Source organism: Leptodactylus fuscus, chromosome 4 (genome assembly GCF_031893055.1).
Source record: "Leptodactylus fuscus isolate aLepFus1 chromosome 4, aLepFus1.hap2, whole genome shotgun sequence".
NCBI lineage: Eukaryota > Metazoa > Chordata > Amphibia > Anura > Leptodactylidae > Leptodactylus > Leptodactylus fuscus.
Window position 1 is genome coordinate 223,392,491 of NC_134268.1, and position 24,264 is coordinate 223,416,754.

The 24,264-nt window shown below is 44.6% G+C and overlaps 2 protein-coding genes across 5 annotated transcripts in view; both read right to left on the reverse strand.

Moving 5' to 3' along the window:
- Positions 1–6,722, reverse strand: part of LOC142201040 (uncharacterized) — a 46,921-nt gene extending 40,199 nt beyond the window's left edge. For all 3 annotated transcript variants that reach the window (XM_075271857.1, XM_075271856.1, XM_075271855.1), the window contains exons 1-2: positions 6,447–6,722; positions 448–778 (exon numbers count right to left, since the gene is read on the reverse strand). In XM_075271857.1, coding sequence (XP_075127958.1) covers positions 448–774 — 327 coding nt within the window. In that variant the 5' untranslated portion in view covers positions 775–778; positions 6,447–6,722. The remainder of the gene's footprint in view (positions 1–447; positions 779–6,446) is intronic.
- A 1,517-nt stretch (positions 6,723–8,239) lies between these two features.
- On the reverse strand, positions 8,240–16,131 carry LOC142201049 (uncharacterized). Of its 2 annotated transcripts, XM_075271872.1 has the most exons (4): positions 15,951–16,131; positions 13,295–13,421; positions 13,128–13,214; positions 8,240–9,985 (listed from the first exon to the last, which is right to left on the reverse strand). In XM_075271872.1, exons 1-4 carry the CDS (start codon positions 15,975–15,977, stop codon positions 8,325–8,327), a joined length of 1,902 nt encoding a protein of 633 aa, XP_075127973.1. In that variant the 5' UTR covers positions 15,978–16,131; the 3' UTR covers positions 8,240–8,324. The 2 variants fall into 2 exon arrangements, with proteins under 2 accessions (XP_075127973.1, XP_075127974.1); XM_075271873.1 differs by lacking the exons at positions 13,128–13,214; positions 13,295–13,421; positions 15,951–16,131 and adding an exon at positions 10,774–10,857.
- Positions 16,132–24,264: the final 8,133 nt, after the last annotated feature.

Consider the following 24,264-nt stretch of genomic DNA (forward strand, 5'->3'; position numbering starts at 1 on the left):
CTTGCCGACAACCCATTGACTTGCCGAAATATCCCTTTAACTGCTTGCTGACAGTCCATTGACTATATACGAGCAGGCAGTCGGCAGTTAACCCTACAAGTACATAGTTACCGGCACAATATCATGAGACGGGGGGATGGTAAATAACTGTCACTGACTTCCCGAATGCTGGAAAAGCCCCCAATAATCACTGTGTACAGGACTATGGAGGCCGCCATGATGGATGGAGCACTGGGTTTAAAAAAAAGATATATAAAATAATAATAATATATATATTTATAAAAAAAAATTTTTGAAAAAATACAGCCGGTGTTGGGATAACTTGCTGAGGTTGGGCCCCCCCTTTACATGCGAGTCGTCAGGTCCTTTCTGGGCACTTGTCTGCAGTCACAGACCACTAGCTTTGGGCTCCCGGCTCTGATATGGCTGAGCCTTGCTGTCCCTTACCTGAGCGTCACTCCCCGAGGTTGGCCCCGGACTCAGTAATAGCGTCGGCTCCGCTCCCGGCCTCAGTTTCCCGCCGGTGGTCTTGTCCTCTGGGGTCGTTTCGTAGGCCTTTTGCTCAAAGTGCAGTGAGCACAGCTGGTACCTCCCGGCGATGCCGCCAAGCTCCAGATCCTTCAAGAGCTGAGAACACTCCTGGCCGGAGACCCCGCACAGACTGGCCCATCGCTCCGCAGCCTCCCGCTCTGCTGGGAAGGGGTGGAAGGTGACAGCGCTGTCCGTGCACTCAGAGGCGTTCCTGCAGCCTCGCACCAGGCACTGAGACATCATGGACCTGACAAGAAGAGGAGGAAGATGTCAGTCACTAGGACAGATCACAGGACAGAGGGGAACATCACAGGGAGCGAGGGGTTACCATAATAATAGGGAGACACTCATGGGGGATGGGACCGACTGGAGATAATCATAAAGATTACAGAGGTGAACCCCAAAACCCTCCATCATATCCAGACAGACTAACTAAATATTTGTGTGAGGGGAGAGATAAGCCAGAGATAAGGAGCACCAGAGCGGACCCCAGCCGCTTATCATCCCTATCCCATCAGAGAAGCATGTAACACCTGGATAAACCCTGTACTGATCCTCAGATACATCCTGTATTATACTCCAGAGCTGCGCTCACTATTCTGCTGGTACAGTCACTGTGTACATACATTACATTACTTATCCTGTATTATACTCCAGAGCTGCGCTCACTATTCTGCTGGTACAGTCACTGTGTACATACATTACATTACTTATCCTGTATTATACTCCAGAGCTGCGCTCACTATTCTGCTGGTACAGTCACTGTGTACATACATTACATTACTTATCCTGTATTATACTCCAGAGCTGCGCTCACTATTCTGCTGGTGCAGTCACTGTGTACATACATTACATTACTTATCCTGTATTATACTCCAGAGCTGCGCTCACTATTCTGCTGGTACAGTCACTGTGTACATACATTACATTACTTATCCTGTATTATACTCCGGAGCTGCGCTCACTATTCTGCTGGTGCAGTCACTGTGTACATACATTACATTACTTATCCTGTATTATACTCCAGAGCTGCGCTCACTATTCTGCTGGTGCAGTCACTGTGTACATACATTACTTATCCTGTATTATACTCCAGAGCTGCACTCACTATTCTGCTGGTACAGTCACTGTGTACATACATTACATTACTTATCCTGTATTATACTCCAGAGCTGCGCTCACTATTCTGCTGGTACAGTCACTGTGTACATACATTACATTACTTATCCTGTATTATACTCCAGAGCTGCGCTCACTATTCTGCTGGTACAGTCACTGTGTACATACATTACATTACTTATCCTGTATTATACTCCAGAGCTGCGCTCACTATTCTGCTGGTGCAGTCACTGTGTACATACATTACATTACTTATCCTGTATTATACTCCAGAGCTGCGCTCACTATTCTGCTGGTACAGTCACTGTGTACATACATTACATTACTTATCCTGTATTATACTCCGGAGCTGCGCTCACTATTCTGCTGGTGCAGTCACTGTGTACATACATTACATTACTTATCCTGTATTATACTCCAGAGCTGCGCTCACTATTCTGCTGGTGCAGTCACTGTGTACATACATTACTTATCCTGTATTATACTCCAGAGCTGCGCTCACTATTCTGCTGGTGCAGTCACTGTGTACATACATTACATTACTTATCCTGTATTATACTCCAGAGCTGTGCTCACTATTCTGCTGGTACAGTCACTGTGTACATACATTACTTATCCTGTATTATACTCCAGAGCTGCGCTCACTATTCTGCTGGTACAGTCACTGTGTACATACATTACTTATCCTGTATTATACTCCAGAGCTGCGCTCACTATTCTGCTGGTACAGTCACTGTGTACATACATTACATTACTTATCCTGTATTATACTCCAGAGCTGCGCTCACTATTCTGCTGGTACAGTCACTGTGTACATACATTACATTACTTATCCTGTATTATACTCCAGAGCTGCGCTCACTATTCTGCTGGTGCAGTCACTGTGTACATACATTACATTACTTATCCTGTATTATACTCCAGAGCTGCGCTCACTATTCTGCTGGTACAGTCACTGTGTACATACATTACATTACTTATCCTGTATTATACTCCAGAGCTGCGCTCACTATTCTGCTGGTACAGTCACTGTGTACATACATTACATTACTTATCCTGTATTATACTCCAGAGCTGCGCTCACTATTCTGCTGGTGCAGTCACTGTGTACATACATTACATTACTTATCCTGTATTATACTCCAGAGCTGCGCTCACTATTCTGCTGGTACAGTCACTGTGTACATACATTACATTACTTATCCTGTATTATACCCCAGAGCTGCGCTCACTATTCTGCTGGTACAGTCACTGTGTACATACATTACATTACTTATCCTGTATTATACTCCAGAGCTGCGCTCACTATTCTGCTGGTGCAGTCACTGTGTACATACATTACATTACTTATCCTGTATTATACTCCAGAGCTGCGCTCACTATTCTGCTGGTACAGTCACTGTGTACATACATTACATTACTTATCCTGTATTATACCCCAGAGCTGCGCTCACTATTCTGCTGGTACAGTCACTGTGTACATACATTACATTACTTATCCTGTATTATACTCCAGAGCTGCGCTCACTATTCTGCTGGTGCAGTCACTGTGTACATACATTACATTACTTATCCTGTATTATACTCCAGAGCTGCGCTCACTATTCTGCTGGTACAGTCACTGTGCACATACATTACATTACTTATCCTGTATTATACTCCAGAGCTGCACTCACTATTCTGCAGGTACAGTCACTGTGTACATACATTACATTACTTATCCTGTACTGATACACAGGTCTCGTCTGCAGAGAGGCCGCAAGTACAAAAAGATTTAGACTTTTCAAGGTGCAAATAACAAGTATCTCCTATTACAGGCAGAAGCAGCTTTATGTAATATGGGCAAAAAAATAAAAATACTGATTAGATCATAAAACTCAAAAAGAGTCAGTAAGTGCCCCCCACAGTCTCCAGCTCAGGTAGTCCGGTGCCCCCCACAGTCTCCAGCTCAGGTAGTGCAGTGCCCCCCATAGTCTCCAGCTCAGGTAGTCCGGTGCCCCCCACAGTCTCTAGCTCAGGTAGTGCAGTGCCCCCCATAGTCTCCAGCTCAGGTAATCTAGTGCCCCCCACAGTCTCTAGCTCAGGTAGTCCGGTGCCCCCCACAGTCTCCAGCTGTCCGGGCGGAGGGTCCTGGGTATCTGCTGATCAGACTCTGCTGGGAGGAAAGTCATGCATTGCAAAGTAGGGCACTTGTCAAGTATGATGAATGCCCCCATTTGTGAGAACTTGCTGCAATAGGATCGGGGGTGTACAGATATCTCTGCGCTTTTCCTCCTCCCCCTCGTAAGGAACAGACAGAAGCAATAGTGACAGCGCAGGAGAAACCACAACACAGCCATGTTCAGATGTAGCAGAAAAGAAGGAAATCGGACAACGACAGACAACAAACATAACATATCAGTATAACACAACGTAGCCACGTAACAATATAACACAACGTGACCACGTGACAATATAACACAACGTAGCCACGTAACAATATAATACAACGTAGCCACGTAACCATATAACACAACGTAGCCACGTAACCATATAACACAACGTAGCCACGTAACCATATAACACAACGTAGCCACGTAACAATATAACACAACGTATGCACGTAACAATATAACACAACGTGACCACGTGACAATATAACACAACGTGACCACGTAACAATATAACACAACGTAGCCACGTAACAATATAATACAACGTAGCCACGTAACCATATAACACAACGTAGCCACGTAACCATATAACACAACGTAGCCACGTAACCATATAACACAACGTAGCCACGTAACAATATAACACAACGTATGCACGTAACAATATAACACAACGTGACCACGTAACAATATAACACAACGTAGCCACGTAACACTATAACACAAGGTAGCCACGTAACAATATAACACAACGTGACCACGTGACAATATAACACAACGTGACCACGTAACAATATAACACAACGTAGCCACGTAACAATATAACACACTGTATCATTATACGGTCTCAGTGTAATATAAGACATATAATACGTCCAGGTATAGGAGATATTAGACGAGGATTAGAATTAAAGGTGAGATTAAATATAAATAAGAACTCCTCCAATAATATGGGGGCCATAGCGGAGGATGAAGCGGGGGCCGCCGTCTCTCTCACATCTGCTTCGTGTCCAAGATAAAGTTTTCATTTTTTTTCCACCCAACCCCCGATCTGTAATGGCCGACACTGAGACACAAATCTGTCAGAACGGCCAATAAAAACTGACCCAGGGACCTCAACGCTGGCAGAATAGGACCCGACCAAAATGAATCATGTGACCAGAGAAACAAAGTGTCCTGTGAACAGTCCCAAAGTCTCTCAGTGCCTTGAAGCCACCGTCACCGGCCGCCATCCCCGGGGTCGCTCCTGATTTACAGCTGATGTGTCACATTCTGACGACTGGCAGACAAAAAATAACTTGGATTTGTTTATCTGTAAAATGATGATGAACATCTTAAAGGGAGTGATTGGGGGGGGGGGGGACACTGGGAGTGAATGGGGGGGGCACTGGGAGTGAATGGGGGGGGGCACTGGGAGTGAATGGGGGGGGGCACTGGGAGTGATTGGGGGGGACACTGGGAGTGATTGGGGGGGGACACTGGGAGTGATTGGGGGGGGACACTGGGAGTGATTGGGGGGGGACACTGGGAGTGATTGGGGGGGGACACTGGGAGTGATTGGGGGGGACACTGGGAGTGATTGGGGGGGGGACACTGGGAGGGAATGGGGGGGACACTGGGAGGGAATGGGGGGGGACACTGGGAGGGAATGGGGGGGGACACTGGGAGGGAATGGGGGGGGACACTGGGAGGGAATGGGGGGGACACTGTGAGGGAATGGGGGAGGGGGACACTGTGAGGGAATGGGGGAGGGGGACACTGCGAGGGAATGGGGGGGGGGGGGACACTGGGAGGGAATGGGGGGTTACTGGGAGTAAATGGGGGGGTCACTGGGAGCTGCTGGAGCCCACAAACCACAACACAGATGTCAGCTGAGATTAAAAATGGACATGAAATCCACATAAAACAGAATAAAAACCGAAATGCTAAATATACAAATATCAGGGGAGTCCAGAAATCGCCAACACATCGGGGATCAGTCTGCTGCAACGGGGGAAAGTCACACAGGAATAGAAAAAAAACTACAAAAAAAAAATCAATGATAAAAAATATCCTAAAATATGAGAAAAAAATTCTGTAAAATAAACGAGAAAAAATATCAAAAGAAGAAACTGCAGAGAAAGCGACAAAATATAAAAGAAACACAAGACAGAACAGGAGGCGGATAAGAGCGACAGCCGGGGGCGAGAGGTGGCCCCCTCCGTCATCACATGGGGTCACTCACTATACGGATCTGGGGGGTGTCAGTCCTGCACATACAGCACATGGGGCCACAGTCACCTGAGCGGAGGGACCCCCAGGACTGTGACAGGGGGGACGGGGGAAGGGTAGTGTTAGGGGGTAATCAGCAGTGAATGAGGCGGAGGAGGTTACCCCTGGTGCTGAATATTGGGGTACAGCTCCACTGTGTGAAGTACAGAGGCAGTGACATGGGCTGTATGAGGGAGCTGAATATTGGGGGGATAGTGAGATGTATAGGGGAGCAGAATATTGGGGTCACTGACTGTGTGAGGCTCAGCACTGACTGTAGGTGGTATACAGAGGAGGGGGGTGCAGGTATATAGTGATGGGGCAGATACTGGGGAGCCCCTCCCGTACAGCTGTATATATAGGACTACACCCGGTATAGGGGCCGCCTCTTACCTCGCTCACACATACTGTCCCGGCTCCGCGGGTCACCGAGCTCCGGGTGTCCGTCCTTTTGTCTGGGCTCCGGGGATGAGACTGCCGGGGAGTGAGGAGGACACAGCCGGGGCGGACAGGAAGTAGGAGGAGAGAGGGGACATGGAGGCCGCACCGCGCACACCCGGAGCAGCGCCCGCTCTCTGCCCGGCCCGGTCACACGTCACCCGCAAGGCACCACTGGGAGCGGAGGAACGGAGGGGGCGGGGCACGGAGAACTACAACTCCCATCATCCACTCCCCTGTGTCACAGTCATTAGTGTCCCCTCAATCTCTATGTGTCACAGTCATTAGTGTCCCCTCATCTCTATGTGTCACAGTCATTAGTGTCCCCTCATCTCTATGTGTCACAGTCATTAGTGTCCCCTCATCTCTATGTGTCACAGTCATTAGTGTCCCCTCATCTCTATGTGTCACAGTCATTAGTGTCCCCTCATCTCCCCCTGTGTCACAGTCATTAGTGTCCCCTCATCTCCCTGTGTCACAGTCATTAGTGTCCCCTCATCTCTATGTGTCACAGGCATTAGTGTCCCCCTCATCTCTATGTGTCACAGTCATTAGTGTCCCCTCATCTCCCCCTGTGTCACAGTCATTAGTGTCCCCTCATCTCCCCCCTGTGTCACAGGCATTAGTGTCCCCTCATCTCCCCCTGTGTCACAGGCATTAGTGTCCCCTCATCTCTATGTGTCACAGGCATTAGTGTCCCCTCATCTCCCCCTGTGTCACAGTCATTAGTGTCCCCTCATCTCCCTGTGTCAGTCATTAGTGTCCCCTCATCTCCCCCTGTGTCACAGGCATTAGTGTCCCCTCATCTCCCCCTGTGTCACAGGCATTAGTGTCCCCTCATCTCTATGTGTCACAGGCATTAGTGTCCCCTCATCTCCCCCTGTGTCACAGTCATTAGTGTCCCCTCATCTCCTCCTGTGTCACAGTGGATGGTGGATATTTCAGGGTGTGGTGCACTTCAGGATGCCCCTCCTGGGGGTGTTGAGTATCTGTGGGTGTGCGCCTCCTGTGGTGTAGGGTGTCCCTTATTTCTTGTAACCTTGCTAGATCTTAATCTAGCAAATATTTGGAAGCCAATGCAAGATACTGACATGTTCTTCCTAAGGGCTCGTTCACATTGCGCCCCGGTCTCCGTTCCCTGCACGAAACAGAGCAGGAGACGGAAACCTGCAGGACTCTTTGATTTGAATGGGTTTGAAAGCTGTTCGGCCGGGAGCGGTGGTGAGCGTTTTATGCTCTCCGCCACGAAACCAGTTTTTTTTTAAATCGGACACAGAGTCGGACATGCAGTATTCTGTGTCTGATTTTTTTAAAAAAACGGTTTTGTGGCGGAGAGCATAAAACGCTCACCACCGCTCACGGCCGGACCCGGTCTGACAGCTTTCCGTCTTCTGCGTGCAGAAGACGGAAAGCTGAGAACGGACTCCGGGCGCTAGTGTGAACCCAGCGTAAGCTGTGGTGAAGGGAGGTGATTGGTCCCTTGCCCTGTGTAGGGGCCCCTGATTCTGCGGTTAGTGATACAGGTCCAGGGCTCTTTCTGAATAAGACTTGCCATGACCACATCTAGAATAAGCATTTTTTATGGCACTTTAGCTGAAGGACGTACTAAAGGAAATTAAGGGCGTCCCTGCTGCTGGGAGTACCGCTCTTCTTCTACCATTTGGGTTATAAGAGAAACATGTACGGCAGCCCGAGAGAGAAACTGTGAAAAGAAATCAGAGACAAGAGATCGTCCACAAATGACGTAGAGTTTTATTGTCCGCCCTGAGACACAGACCATGAACAGTCTTTTCTTGAGATCTCTAGGAATACCCGGCACGGTGTTTGGCCCTGCTAGGTTTCTGTGTCACCCGTGTGATCCCGCCGATGCCTAATAAGAGACGACTGGTAACGGAAGGTCTTGTCGCAAGTATTACATTTAAAGGGCCTTTCCCCGGTGTGGATCCGCTGATGGATCACCATGTTGGATTGCTGAGTGAATTGCTTCCCGCATTCTGAGCAGGTATACGGCCGCTCTCCTGTGTGTATTCTCCGATGGACGGTCAGCTTGGACATCTTGAGGAAACTCTTGCCGCACTCGGAGCACACATAGGGCTTTTCTCCTGTGTGGGTTTTCCTGTGCTCGGATAGACGGGACCATTGAATGAAGGCCTTATCACACAGGGAGCACTTGAAGGGACGTTCCCCGGTATGAGTTCGTAGATGGACAACTAGTTTAGACTTATCTAGGAATGACTTATCACACTCGGTGCAGCTATACTTCTTATCTGGAAGTAAAAGGGCACCTAAATACTCACTCAGGGGGGAGCGTGGAAGATAATTGTCCTCACAGTCCTGCACAATATCTGGAGGACTTGTGGGGTTGGTTGGTGGTGTCGTTGACAGAGCCTTGTCCTCTTCAGTGTTTGTCTGGTCTGGTGTTGATGGCTCCTCAGGAGATGTCAGGTCAGGCTCATCAGGTAGTTGAGGTTCATGAACTTTAAGATGAATTTTGAGGCTAGAATGTTGCGTGAAGGCTTTCTCACACAGAGTGCACTTGTAAGGTTTTTCCCCGGTGTGGGTTCTTTGGTGGACCATGAGAGTGTAATGATAACTAAACGTCTTCTTGCAGTCATTGCACTTAAAGGGTTTCTCCCCCGTGTGAGTCCTTTGATGGACCACAAGGTTGGATTGTTGGCTGAAGCTCTTGTCACACTCGGTGCATTTATACGGCCGTTCCCCGGTGTGTATCCGGAGATGGACGATCAGTTTGGACATTTTGATGAAGCTCTTATCACATTCGGTGCATTGATATGGACGGTCACCGGAATGAGTCCTCTGATGCTCCACCAGGTTTGATGGGTAATGGAAGGTCTTATCACACTGGTCACATTTATGGGGTTTCTCGCCCGTGTGGATCCTTAGATGTTCCTTCAGGTGAGACCTCTTGGTGAAGCCTTTTCCACACTCACTACATTTGAAGGGTTTTTCCCCGGTGTGCGTCCTTTGGTGTTCAATCAGCTTAGATTGTTGGGTGTAACTTTTCTCACATTGGGTGCACTTGTAGGGTCTTTCTTCGATGTGACATCTCTTGTGCATCACCAGCTGGGACCTCTTCGGGAAGCTCTTGCCACATTCTGAGCATTTAAAGAGCTTCTCACCAGTGTGGGTTTTCTGGTGTAGAGAGAGGACGGACTGGTTACTAAAGGACTTATCGCAATTATTACATTGGAAGACCCTTCCTGCGAGGGGCACAGACTGCGGGGCCATCACTGGAACCTGCTTCACAACTTTACCCCCATCTTCATGCCGAACCTTCCCTTCTTTATGGGTTTTCTTGTGCTCTTCAAGGAGGGTCCTGCTGCCACACAGAGTCTTACAGTCCGGGCACCTGTGCACCTTTCTAATGTCTGGAGGTTTCCTCTGCCTACAAGTATCAGTGCCATTTACTAGAGGTTTTGTACAGTTGGGCGCCGCTTCTCTTTTGTCTTCTATATTCATCCCCAATTGTTCCTCTGGAATGTAATAGGAAAAAGGTGTACATTATATAGGCGACCCTACACAAGAACCCCATATGGGTATTCCCTATTGCTTCGTATAAATAGCAGTAAGCAGAATGGTCCCAAATACATACAGCTGCAAGAAAAAAAAGTAAATGAACCCTATGGTAATACATGGAGTTTTGAAATGCTTACTAATAGAAGGTGGTCTGATTGTGCCATCTCTGTAGGCAGGTTCACGGCGCCATATTTATTATAAGTAATGGCAGAAGACTGGCATGGGTTAAACCACAAGTCTACACTAGATCACAGCTGGCGTAGATTGGAAATCAGGTGCACCTATGGGCGAGGATGGAGCCTTTTGGAGCGACTTGTGCCTGTTAGAGAATCAATATAGACTGGCGTAAGAATCACCAATCTTAATACATTCCCCTCATGGCGTAACCATCCATAGTGGAGAAAAAGTAAGTGAATCCCTGATCGAATGGCTTTTCAGAAAGGTAATTGACAAAGATGTTTTAAGGAAAGCGATGGGATAGGACGTGCGGGATTTACAGGGGATTTCCTATTAAATAAAGGCACACAAAGCCTGGTTACTGACAAATCTTTTACTCTCAAGATGGACTGTGTGAGCCAAGCCTTGAGGCAAACAACTCTCAGAAGATGCATTATAGAGCTACATGTAGGGCTAAAAAACATGGCTAGAGACTTGGATGTTCTGCACATCAATCCATGGACTGATGCTTCTCTCACTAGAAGTGGGTGTCCTATTAAGATTCCAAGGGTAATCCCAAGATACTTACAGAAGACTCCACCAAAACCTTTGTCCATGTGTCCACTAGAAAACCATTGACCAAGAACGGCGGTCATGGAAGGACATCATAAATGAAGATCCTGCTGGCAATAAAAAAATAAAAATAACATTGCGGCCCATCTCAAGTTCATCCGAGATCACCTGGTCCACAGAGCTCAAAGGTACACGTTCTATAGCCAGATAAGAAAATGGAACTGAGCTATGTCTGGAAGGAAAATAACACTGCACATGAACACCCAACCTCAAACCAACCGTCACGCCTGGTGGACAGAGCGCCATTGGTTTGGGGCAGCTTTGCTGGTTCTGTATTTGTCAAGGGAATGGAATTTATTAAGACCAGCGTTTCCTATGCTGATATCACTTAATTCTCCACCATTATGAGATGTGCCAGGTTATCACTTGGTTGCAGCCTCTTCATTATTCTGGAGTATCTCAGAAGGTCTTGTGTGCCAATACAGAAATCTGGGCTAGCCAGGGACTGGTGTATTTATAGTTATACCTCATGCCAGCACAAGTTACTATATATCCATAGGGCTGAGGTGGCCCCGGCCTGTCTTGGGCCCTTCCCAACTTTATTCACTTTTTTTTTTTTTTTTTTAAAGTGTTAGATTTACACTCACCGGCCACTTTATTAGGTACACCTGTCCAACTGCTCGTTAACACTTAATTTCTAATCAGCCAATCACATGGCGGCAACTCAGTGCATTTCGGCATGTAGACATGGTCAAGACAATCTCCTGCAGTTCAAACCGAGCATCAGTATGGGGAAGAAAGGTGATTTGAGTGCCTTTGAACGTGGCATGGTTGTTGGTGCCAGAAGGGCTGGTCTGAGTATTTCAGAAACTGCTGATCTACTGGGATTTTCACGCACAACCATCTCTAGGGTTTACAGAGAATGGTCCGAAAAAGAAAAAACATCCAGTGAGCGGCAGTTCTGTGGGGGGCGGAAATTCGTTGTTGATGCCAGAGGTCAGAGGAGAATGGCCAGACTGGTTCGAGCTGATAGAAAGGCAACAGTGACTCAAATAGCCACCCGTTACAACCAAGGTAGCCAGAAGAGCATCTCTGAACGCCGCACAGTACGTCCAACTTTGAGGCTACAGATGGGCTACAGCAGCAGAAGACCACACCGGGTGCCACTCCTTTCAGCTAAGAACAGGAAACTGAGGCTACAATTTGCACAAGCTCATCGAAATTGGACAATTGAAGATTGGAAAAACGTTGCCTGGTCTGATGAGTCTCGATTTCTGCTGCGACATTCGGATGGTAGGCTCAGAATTTGACGTCAACAACATGAAAGCATGGATCCATCCTGCCTTGTATCGGTAACGGTTCAGGCTGGTGGTGTCATGGTGTGGGGAATATTTTCTTGGCACTCTTTGGGCCCCTTGGTACCAATTGAGCATCGTTGCAACGCCAAAGCCTACCTGAGTATTGTTGCTGACCATGTCCATCCCTTTATGACCACAATGTACCCAACATCTGATGGCTACTTTCAGCAGGATAATGCAATGCCATGTCATAAAGCTGGAATCATCTCAGACTGGTTTCTTGAACATGACAATGAGTTCACTGTACTCCAATGGCCTCCACAGTCACCAGATCTCAATCCAATAGAGGAGCATCTTTGGGATGTGGTGGAACGGGAGATTCGCATCATGGATGTGCAGCCGACAAATCTGCGGCAACTGTGTGATGTCATCATGTCAATATGGACCAAAATCTCTGAGGAATGCTTCCAGCACCTTGTTGTATCTATGCCACGAAGAATTGAGACAGTTCTGAAGGCAAAAGGGGGTCCAACCCGTTACTAGCATGGTGTCCCTAATAAAGTGGCCGGTGAGTGTATATCGCAGAATGACCGTGCGCCAAAAAATGCCAGAAAAGGGGCATGATCAGTATAATAAACTCCTCCCAATGGATTCTAAGGTAATTGCTATAGAAATTTCCAGATCTGTATTGGAATTACGTGAGCAATTCCCCAATGTGCTGCAAGAAATAGGTAACTCGATCAGCAAATAAGTAGCTACCGATAACCCAATACCGTTTAGGCTCACACCTTCAGTGCCTTCACCAGAGTCCACCGCAAGGCTGGTGGGACGTTCACTGATTTGGAACCCAAGTTGGAAAACCAAAACTTGGTGGAGGGGGCTTCCGATAGAGGGTTCAATTACTTTTTCTCCCTTACTTTTCAGCTTTCTGTATATAAGACATGAGCGATTTAGTGTTGTTAGATTGTGTTTAAGGGTTCACTTACTTTTCTTACAGCAGTATAATGTTCATATTGCCAAGAGACGCAGAAGCTTCCTGTTCTCTTAATTTTACTTTCCTAATGTCACTTACCCAGACGAAATCCAAAATAATTGGTAATAGACGCTTCATCGTCAGGAAAGATGCGGGGCGGGGGAGAGGCCTGGCGATACTGGCACCCTGCAGCAGAAAAGAAAGGAAGTCACTGGACGGTCATGAGGACGACACTACCAGACACCCCAGTAATGACAGCCCCCTACCCAGAGACAGCACCACGTCCAGGGTCTCCTGCATGACCTCTCTGTACAGACGTCTCTGCCATTCCTCTAGATGGCGCCATTCGTCTTCTGAGAAGTATACCACCACCTCATCAAAGGAGACGGGGACCTGGAATATGACAGAATAGACTGGATTTATTGTTGTTGTATTATAGCACATAAGGGGAGTATGCAAAGAGTGGGCTTGTAGTGCAGATAAAAATGAGGACAACAAGGCCCCATCTCATCTATTCAATATTAGGGGGTATTTACAAACACAGAGTTTTATGACTTATTTCTGACACTTTTTAAAATGATGTCACTTAAAAATAATAATATATAATATTAAATTTTATTTATATAGTGCCAACATATTCCGCAGCGCTGTACAATTTGTAGGGTTGGAAGAAAAAGGCTGATAACAGATAGTAATAGATTGTATTCCCCTGTCCTACAGTCGGCCTCTCCTCTCCTGACATGGCTGATAACAGATAGTAATAGATTGTATTCCCCTGTCCTACAGTTGGCCTCTCCTCTCCTGACATGGCTGATAACAGATAGTAATAGATTGTATTCCCCTGTCCTACAGTTGGCCTCTCCTCTCCTGACATGGCTGATAACGGATAGTAATAGATTGTATTCCCCTGTCCTACAGTCGGCCTCTCCTCTCCTGACATGGCTGATAACGGATAGTAATAGATTGTATTCCCCTGTCCTACAGTCGGCCTCTCCTCTCCTGACATGGCTGATAACAGATAGTAATAGATTGTATTCCCCTGTCCTACAGTCGGCCTCTCCTCTCCTGACATGGCTGATAACAGATAGTAATAGATTGTATTCCCCTGTCCTACAGTCGGCCTCTCCTCTCCTGACATGGCTGATAACAGATAGTAATAGATTGTATTCCACTGTCCTACAGTCGGCCTCTCCTCTCCTGACATGGCTGATAACAGATAGTAATAGATTGTATTCCCCTGTCCTACAGTCGGCCTCTCCTCTCCTGACACGGCTGATAACAGATAGTAATAGATTGTATTCCCCTGTCCTACAGTCGGCCTCTCCTCTCCTGACATGGCTGATAACAGATAGTAATAGATTGTATTCCCCTGTCCTACAGTCGGCCTCTCCTCTCCTGACATGGCAGATAATAGATTGTATTCTCCTGTCCTACAGTCGGACTCTCCTCTCCTGACATGGCTGATAACAGATAGTAATAGATTGTATTCCCCTGTCCTACAGTCGGCCTCTCCTCTCCTGACATGGCTGATAACAGATAGTAATAGATTGTATTCTCCTGTCCTACAGTCGGCCTCTCCTCTTCTGACATGGCTGATAACAGATAGTAATAGATTGTATTCTCCTGTCCTACAGTCGGCCTCTCCCCTCCTGACATGGCTGATAACAGATAGTAATAGATTGTATTCTCCTGTCCTACAGTCGGCCTCTCCTCTCCAGACATGGCTGATAACAGATAGTAATAGATTGTATTCTCCTGTCCTACAGTCGGCCTCTCCTGACATGGCTGATAACAGATAGTAATAGATTGTATTCTCCTGTCCTACAGTCGGCCTCTCCTGACATGGCTGATAACAGATAGTAATAGATTGTATTCTCCTGTCCTACAGTCGGCCTCTCCTGACATGGCTGATAACAGATAGTAATAGATTGTATTCCCCTGTCCTACAGTCGGCCTCTCCTCTCCTGACACGGCTGATAACAGATAGTAATAGATTGTATTCTCCTGTCCTACAGTCGGCCTCTCCTCTCCTGACATGGCTGATAACAGATAGTAATAGATTGTATTCCCCTGTCCTACAGTCGGCCTCTCCTCTCCTGACATGGCTGATAACAGATAGTAATAGATTGTATTCTCCTGTCCTACAGTCGGCCTCTCCCCTCCTGACATGGCTGATAACAGATAGTAATAGATTGTATTCTCCTGTCCTACAGTCGGCCTCTCCTCTCCTGACGTGGCTGATAACAGATAGTAATAGATTGTATTCTCCTGTCCTACAGTCGGCCTCTCCTCTCCTGACATGGCTGATAACAGATAGTAATAGATTGTATTCTCCTGTCCTACAGTCGGACTCTCCCCTCCTGACATGGCTGATAACAGATAGTAATAGATTGTATTCTCCTGTCCTACAGTCAGCCTCTCCTCTCCTGACATGGCTGATAACAGATAGTAATAGATTGTATTCCCCTGTCCTACAGTCGGCCTCTCCTCTCCTGACACGGCTGATAACAGATAGTAATAGATTGTATTCCCCTGTCCTACAGTCGGCCTCTCCTCTCCTGACACGGCTGATAACAGATAGTAATAGATTGTATTCCCCTGTCCTACAGTCGGCCTCTCCTCTCCTGACATGGCTGATAACAGATAGTAATAGATTGTATTCCCCTGTCCTACAGTCGGCCTCTCCTCTCCTGACATGGCTGATAACAGATAGTAATAGATTGTATTCCCCTGTCCTACAGTCGGCCTCTCCTCTCCTGACATGGCTGATAACAGATAGTAATAGATTGTATTCCCCTGTCCTACAGTCGGCCTCTCTTCTCCTTGTATATATACTGTATATCTTCTTCCATCACATGATTGGCTAATCCTATATACTGGGCTCTACATACCAGCAGTGAAAGTGTTAATATGACTACTCACCTCTCCTAACGTTCCGTCAATCATCATGAACCATTATAGGGCACGGCCTGCAGGACTATGTGGGGCCCCCAGTAATGCTCCGCTCCTCTGCCCTGTGTGTTCCTGGAGCCTGTGGACTTTCTATCACATGACCAACCACATCCTGCTGACAGCTGGACTACAACTCCCACAATCCTGAGCAGGCTGCTTCGCCGCACACAGTGCAAGGTCTGCCTGGGATATTAGGAGGCTTCCTTCCCTGCACACACTCTAGAGCAGGGATAGGGAACCTTCGGCTCTCAGCTGCTGTGAAACTACAACTCCCAGCATGCTCCATTCACTTCCATGGGAGTTCCAAGAACAGCAGAGCCAGTATGCATGCTGGGAGTTGTAGTTTTGCAACAGCTGGAGAGCCGGACGTTCCCTATCCCTGCTCTATAGGGTCACAGCAGGACCAGTAGTCTGACTGACATGGTGTGCAGGGACAGACATAGCGTGTAGGAGCCCCGGAGCCTTTAGACAGGGGTCACACCTGCAGTACCATTGTGTACTCATCACATGACCATGTACCGTATATCACATGACCACGGTCAGACCTTTATCCTCTAGAAGTAACAGAATGAATGACAGCAAGCAGAGATCTAGAAAACCCTGATGAATTGATACAGAAAGTCTATTGGAACATTGTATATCTTTTTATTGTACATTTGTTTGTCAATATTGGTCTGAAAGTGGCCGACCCCTTTAATGTTTCCCTGCTGGAGACGGTCCTTGGTGCCCTGCGCTCCTCCTTTCTGTTCTCGTGATCCTCTAAGTCTATTAAATACTTGGGGTGCTCCTCCCTACTAATCTGAATGATACCTACTCGTTACATTTTCTCCGATCCTCCTGATCTAGCGCGATGGGACACCGAGGGCCTTTCATGGCTGGGCCGCATTAACTTATTAAAAATGAATGTCCTCCCCCGATTGTTGTATCTCTTCCAAACTGTCCCTGTGATTCTACCGTCCCGGTTTTTCTCGGTGGTGGGGCAGGCTTTCAGCAAGTTCATCTGGGCTGCTGGGCCACCACGGATCACCAGGTCCATCCTGTTCAGGTCCAAACGGAGAGGCAGGTTGGTTGTCCCAGATTGTGCTAAATATTTTTTGGCTGCGGTTGCAGTGACTGGCACCACTCCGGTCGCTCCAATCTCTGGGTTGCTCTTGAGGCGTCGCTGTGCTCTTTACCTCTCACTGCTCTACCTTGGCTTCATAAGAGGCTCTGGTCCGACAGTAAAACTCTCCCGCACCCCTTTGTTGCTCGACAGACGCTGGGGGGGGGGTGCCGTCTATATAGGGCAACGCGGAAGCTCTTCACGAACGACGGTCCTTTGACTCCGATCTCGAGCATCCCAGACTGCCCTCCGGGGCTCCGTTCCCCGTTCTTGTTTCACCCTGTGGGTGACCCGGTCCTGAGGTTTAGGCAGGCCACCTCAGCCTCCTCTCTTCTTCCCTGTGCTGACCTATTAGCCCAGACTTCACGCCCTGACTCAGTTGCCCTCCACTGGCAATATACGTAACTCTCCCATTTCTACTCCTCTTTAAAACTTTCTGGTGATCTCCATAGGGCGCTGCTTCCCTTTCAACATCTTTGCCTTTCCTCTTTGCCCCTCACCCACACTGTTTCCCACCTGTATGGTATGTTGATGGAGGATCCTGATGGTGCCTTGCCTTCATTCACGGATAGCTGGGAGAGGGAACTGGGGGTCTCATTCCCACTGGGTGCGTGGTCCTCTGCCTTCTGTGTGTGCCACAAGTTCTCCATCTCATGGAAAGCGCAGGAGATTAATTATAAATACCTTCTAGGTGGTGCAGAGTTCCAGCTGTCCTCCATTACATTTTTCCCTCCATAGGCTAGGTGCTGGAGGTGTCACTCTGAGCGAGGCATGATGGTCCACATCCGGTGGGGATTCTCCCTTCTATGCCCCTTTTGGTCTGGAGTTTGTCCAATTATCCTACAGGTTATGGGGGTTGACTTGCCGGACGATCCCACCCCACTACTCCTCTCCATCTTCTCTCGTGAATTCAGGAACCCCACCCGTAGACTCATAGGATTCATGGTAGTGGCAGCGAGGTGGGTCATTCCCAGACTGTGGAAGTCTCTGACACCCCCTACGCTCCTATCCTGGATAAAGGAGCTCCATAGCTTACACTCAGTGGAAAGCCTGGTGGCTGAGCAACAGTAGGACAATAGAGGCATCAGCAGGACGATAGAGGCATCAGTAGGACGATAGAGGCATCAGCAGGACGATAGAGGCATCAGCAGGACGATAGAGGCATCAGCAGACGTGGCGCCATTGGAACCACTTCCACTACTCCGCCGATTTACTCTCCTTTTTTCCTTCTGTGTCCGCCTGACTTTGCTTTTCCGCTCGAGTTCTTCTCTTTTACTGATGTTTTTTCTTATTGCTTCACTCGATTGCTCATTTGTTATTTTCATGATTGTATTTTGACTCTGCTGCGTCCGAGTATTTTGTTGCCTCGCTTACTTCCCCCTCTCGCTGCCCTTGTTGCCCTTATGCCAATATCCCTCCCTCACTTCTTGCTCCAGGTTCTGCCCCTCTCCTGCCCCCCCCTCCCCCCTTTGTTGGTATATCCCCACATACGTGTTCAATAAAACTTTTAATGACGAAAAGGAAGAGGACACCTACAGGAGACCGGGGTGTAAATGATCTCACCGTCCTCTTCATGGTGGTCCGAACGTCAGAATATATGAATAGTAATTTACCCGGTCAGTGCGGAGAATGCACAATTGTCTTGTTATCGTCAGAGTTAAATTTGTGGGCGTGGCCATGATATAAAGAGGCGGGGCATACATATAAAACATTTTCTTTGCCATGTGCTACATGATGCTGGATCAGCCACAGCAGGAAACCCCAAGTATAAAGAATCATGATATGAATCGAGGCAAAACATCCAGTGAGAGGCGCCACTGAGCCCAGCGACATCGGATGGGGATGTCAGGAACCCATCTGAGGAACAGGCGGAGAACAGACAACAAAACTACAGCCAGAAACAACATCACTGTCCGAATAACATGATCTAATGTACTTATGGAAGTCTACGGCCTACAGTCAGGATTCAGACCCCGGCACTCCACAGATACTGCCCCAACCAAAGTCACTAATGACCTTCTAACTGCCAAAGCCAAGTGTTACTCCGCTGGGATTAATATAATAATGTACAGAGCACCATGGGATTAATATAATAATGTACAGAGCACCATGGAATATAATACTGTACAGAGCACCATGGGATTAATATAACAACGTACAGCACCATGGGATCAATATAATAACGTACAGCACCATGGGATCAATATAATAATGTACAGCACCATGGGATTAATATAATAATGTACAGCACCATGGGATTAATATAATAATGTACAGAGCACCATGGGATTAATATAATAATATACAGAGCACCATGGGATTAATATAATAATGTACAGAGCACCATGGGATTAATATAATAATGTACAGAGCACCATGGGATTAATATAATAATGTACAGAACACCATGGGATTAATATAATAATGTACAGAGCACCATGGGATTAATATAATAATGTACAGAGCACCATGGGATTAATATAATAATGTACAGAACACCATGGGATTAATATAATAATGTACAGAGCACCACGGAATTAATATAATAATATACAGAGCACCATGGGATTAATATAATAATGTACAGAGCACCATGGGATTAATATAATAATGTACAGAGCACCATGGGATTAATATAATAATGTACAGAGCACCATGGGATTAATATAATAATGTACAGCACGATGGGATTAATATAATAATGTACAGCACGATGGGATTAATATAATAATGTACAGAACACCATGGGATTAATATAATAATGTACAGAGCACCATGGAATTAATATAATAATATACAGAGCACCATGGGATTAATATAATAATGTACAGAGCACCATGGGATTAATAAAATAATGTGCAGAGCACCATGGGATTAATATAATAATGTACAGAGCACCATGGGATTAATATAATAATGTACAGAGCACCATGGGATTAATATAATAATGTACAGAGCACCATGGGATTAATATAATAATGTACAGCACCATGGGATTAATATAATAATGTACAGAGCACCATGGGATTAATATAATAATGTACAGAGCACCATGGGATTAATATAATAATGTACAGAGCACCATGGGATTAATATAATAATGTACAGAACACCATGGGATTAATATAATAATGTACAGAACACCATGGGATTAATATAATAATGTACAGAGCACCATGGGATTAATATAATAATGTGCAGAGCACCATGGGATTAATATAATAATGTACAGAGCACCATGGGATTAATATAATAATGTACAGAGCACCATGGGATTAATATAATAATGTACAGTGCACCATGGGATTAATATAATAATGTACAGAACACCATGGGATTAATATAACAATGCACAGAGCACCATGGGATTAATATAATAATGTACAGAGCACCATGGGATTAATATAATAATGTACAGAACACCATGGGATTAATATAATAATGTACAGAGCACCACGGAATTAATATAATAATGTACAGCGCTCCATGGGATTAATATAATAATGTACAGAGCACCATGGGATTAATATAATAATGTACAGAGCACCATGGGATTAATATAATAATGTACAGAACACCATGGGATTAATATAATAATGTACAGAGCACCATGGGATTAATATAATAATGTACAGCACCATGGGATTAATATAATAATGTACAGAGCACCATGGAATTAATATAATAATATACAGAGCACCATGGGATTAATATAATAATGTACAGAGCACCATGGGATTAATATAATAATGTACAGAGCACCATGGGATTAATATAATAATGTACAGAACACCATGGGCTTAATATAATAATGTACAGAGCACCATGGGATTAATATAATAATGTACAGAGCACCATGGGATTAATATAATAATGTACAGAACACCATGGGATTAATATAATAATGTACAGAGCACCATGGGATTAATATAATAATGTGCAGAGCACCATGGGATTAATATAATAATGTACAGAGCACCATGAGATTAATATAATAATGTACAGAGCACCATGGGATTAATATAATAATGTACAGAGCACCATGAGATTAATATAATAATGTACAGAGCACCATGGGATTAATATAATAATGTACAGAGCACCATGGATTAATATAATAATGTACAGAGCACCAAATGTACAGAGCACCATGGGACTAATATAATAATGTACAGAGCACCATGGGATTAATATAATAATGTACAGAGCACCATGGGATTAATATAATAATGTACAGAGCACCATGGGATTAATATAATAATGTACAGCACCATGGGATTAATATAATAATGTACAGCACGATGGGATTAATATAATAATGTACAGAACACCATGGGATTAATATAATAATGTACAGAGCACCATGGGATTAATATAATAATGTACAGAGCACCATGGGATTAATATAATAATGTACAGCACCATGGGATTAATATAATAATGTACAGCACTATGGGATTAATATAATAATGTACAGAGCACCATGGGATTAATAAAATAATGTGCAGAGCACCATGGGATTAATATAATAATGTACAGAGCACCATGGGATTAATATAATAATGTACAGAGCACCATGGGATTAATATAATAATGTACAGAGCACCATGGGATTAATATAATAATGTACAGCACCATGGGATTAATATAATAATGTACAGAGCACCATGGGATTAATATAATAATGTACAGAGCACCATGGGATTAATATAATAATGTACAGAACACCATGGGATTAATATAATAATGTAAAGAACACCATGGGATTAATATAATAATGTACAGAGCACCATGGGATTAATATAATAATGTGCAGAGCACCATGGGATTAATATAATAATGTACAGAGCACCATGGGATTAATATAATAATGTACAGAGCACCATGGGATTAATATAATAATGTACAGTGCACCATGGGATTAATATAATAATGTACAGAACACCATGGGATTAATATAACAATGCACAGAGCACCATGGGATTAATATAATGTGCAGAGCACCATGGGATTAATATAATAATGTACAGAGCACCATGAGATTAATATAATAATGTACAGAGCACCATGGGATTAATATAATAATGTACAGAGCACCATGGATTAATATAATAATGTACAGAGCACCAAATGTACAGAGCACCATGGGACTAATATAATAATGTACAGAGCACCATGGGATTAATATAATAATGTACAGAGCACCATGGGATTAATATAATAATGTACAGCACCATGGGATTAATATAATAATGTACAGCACGATGGGATTAATATAATAATGTACAGAACACCATGGGATTAATATAATAATGTACAGAGCACCATGGAATTAATATAATAATATACAGAGCACCATGGGATTAATATAATAATGTACAGAGCACCATGGGATTAATAAAATAATGTGCAGAGCACCATGGGATTAATATAATAATGTACAGAGCACCATGGGATTAATATAATAATGTACAGAGCACCATGGGATTAATATAATAATGTACAGAGCACCATGGGATTAATATAATAATGTACAGAACACCATGGGATTAATATAATAATGTACAGAGCACCATGGGATTAATATAATAATGTACAGAGCACCATGGGATTAATATAATAATGTACAGAGCACCATGGGATTAATATAATAATGTACAGAACACCATGGGATTAATATAACAATGCACAGAGCACCATGGGATTAATATAATAATGTGCAGAGCACCATGGGATTAATATAATAATGTACAGAGCACCATGGGATTAATATAATAATGTACAGAGTACCATGGGATTAATATAATAATGTACAGAGCACCATGGATTAATATAATAATGTACAGAGCACCAAATGTACAGAGCACCATGGGACTAATATAATAATGTACAGAGCACCATGGGATTAATATAATAATGTACAGAGCACCATGGGATTAATATAATAATGTACAGAGCACCATGGGATTAATATAATAATGTACAGCACCATGGGATTAATATAATAATGTACAGTACGATGGGATTAATATAATAATGTACAGAGCACCATGGGATTAATATAATAATGTACAGAGCACCACGGAATTAATATAATAATGTACAGCGCTCCATGGGATTAATATAATAATGTGCAGAGCACCATGGGATTAATATAATAATGTACAGAGCACCATGGGATTAATATAATAATGTACAGAGCACCATGGGATTAATATAATAATGTACAGCACGATGGGATTAATATAATAATGTACAGAGAACCATGGGATTAATATAATAATGTACAGAGCACCATGGAATTAATATAATAATGTACAGAGCACCATGGGATTAATATAATAATGTTCAACACCATGGGATTAATATAATAATGTGCACAGCACCATGGGATTAATATAATAATGTACTGAGCACCATGGGATTAATATAATAATGTACAGAGCACATGGGATTAATATAATAATGTACAGAGCACCATGGGATTAATATAATAATGTACAGCACCATGGGATTAATATAATAATGTACAGAGCACCATGGGATTAATATAATAATGTACAGCACCATGGGATTAATATAATAATGTACAGAGCACCATGAGATTAATATAATAATGTACAGAGCACCATGGGATTAATATAATAATGTACAGAGCACCATGAGATTAATATAATAATGTAGAGCGCACCATGGGATTAATATAATAATGTACAGCACCAGGGAATTAATATAATAATGTACAGCACCAGGGAATTAATGATGCTATATAAATAATAATACTGATAACAGCTGAGGACCAGTGTGCGCTCCATTACTGTCAAAGGCAAACAGAAAGTAAAGATTCCAGGGTGCAAACATCGTATCACTGAGCATTGGAGAAACATGCTTACTATGAGTGAGGGGCTTGGAATGGACGCCCTGAAACGCGTGAGATTTTTTTTGTTTCACTTCATGGATCCGTGGTGATGTATACTGTTATGGTATTTTATATGAGTAATTAAAAGTTACATTTTATATTGGATGCTGGAGATTTTCCATATTCCTTGGATTGGAGAAACATGGCCTGGTGAGATGGATCCAGAGTTCTGTTGACCTTGCTGATGGGGTCCTCTGATACCTGTAGATGATACATGAGGGTGATAGGAGACCCAACATGCTACTACATGGGGGTCTCTAATA

Excerpts from the sequence above, each read along its gene's own strand:
- LOC142201049 (XM_075271872.1), bottom strand. The coding sequence starts at position 15,977 with ATGATGATTGACGGAACGTTAGGAGAG. Across the intron at positions 13,422-15,950 it reads TTGACGGAACGTTAGGAGAG|GTCCCCGTCTCCTTTGATGA; the intron begins GTGAGTAGTCAT and ends GTCATATTCCAG. Across the intron at positions 9,986-13,127 it reads TTATTTTGGATTTCGTCTGG|AGGAACAATTGGGGATGAAT; the intron begins GTAAGTGACATT and ends ATTACATTCCAG.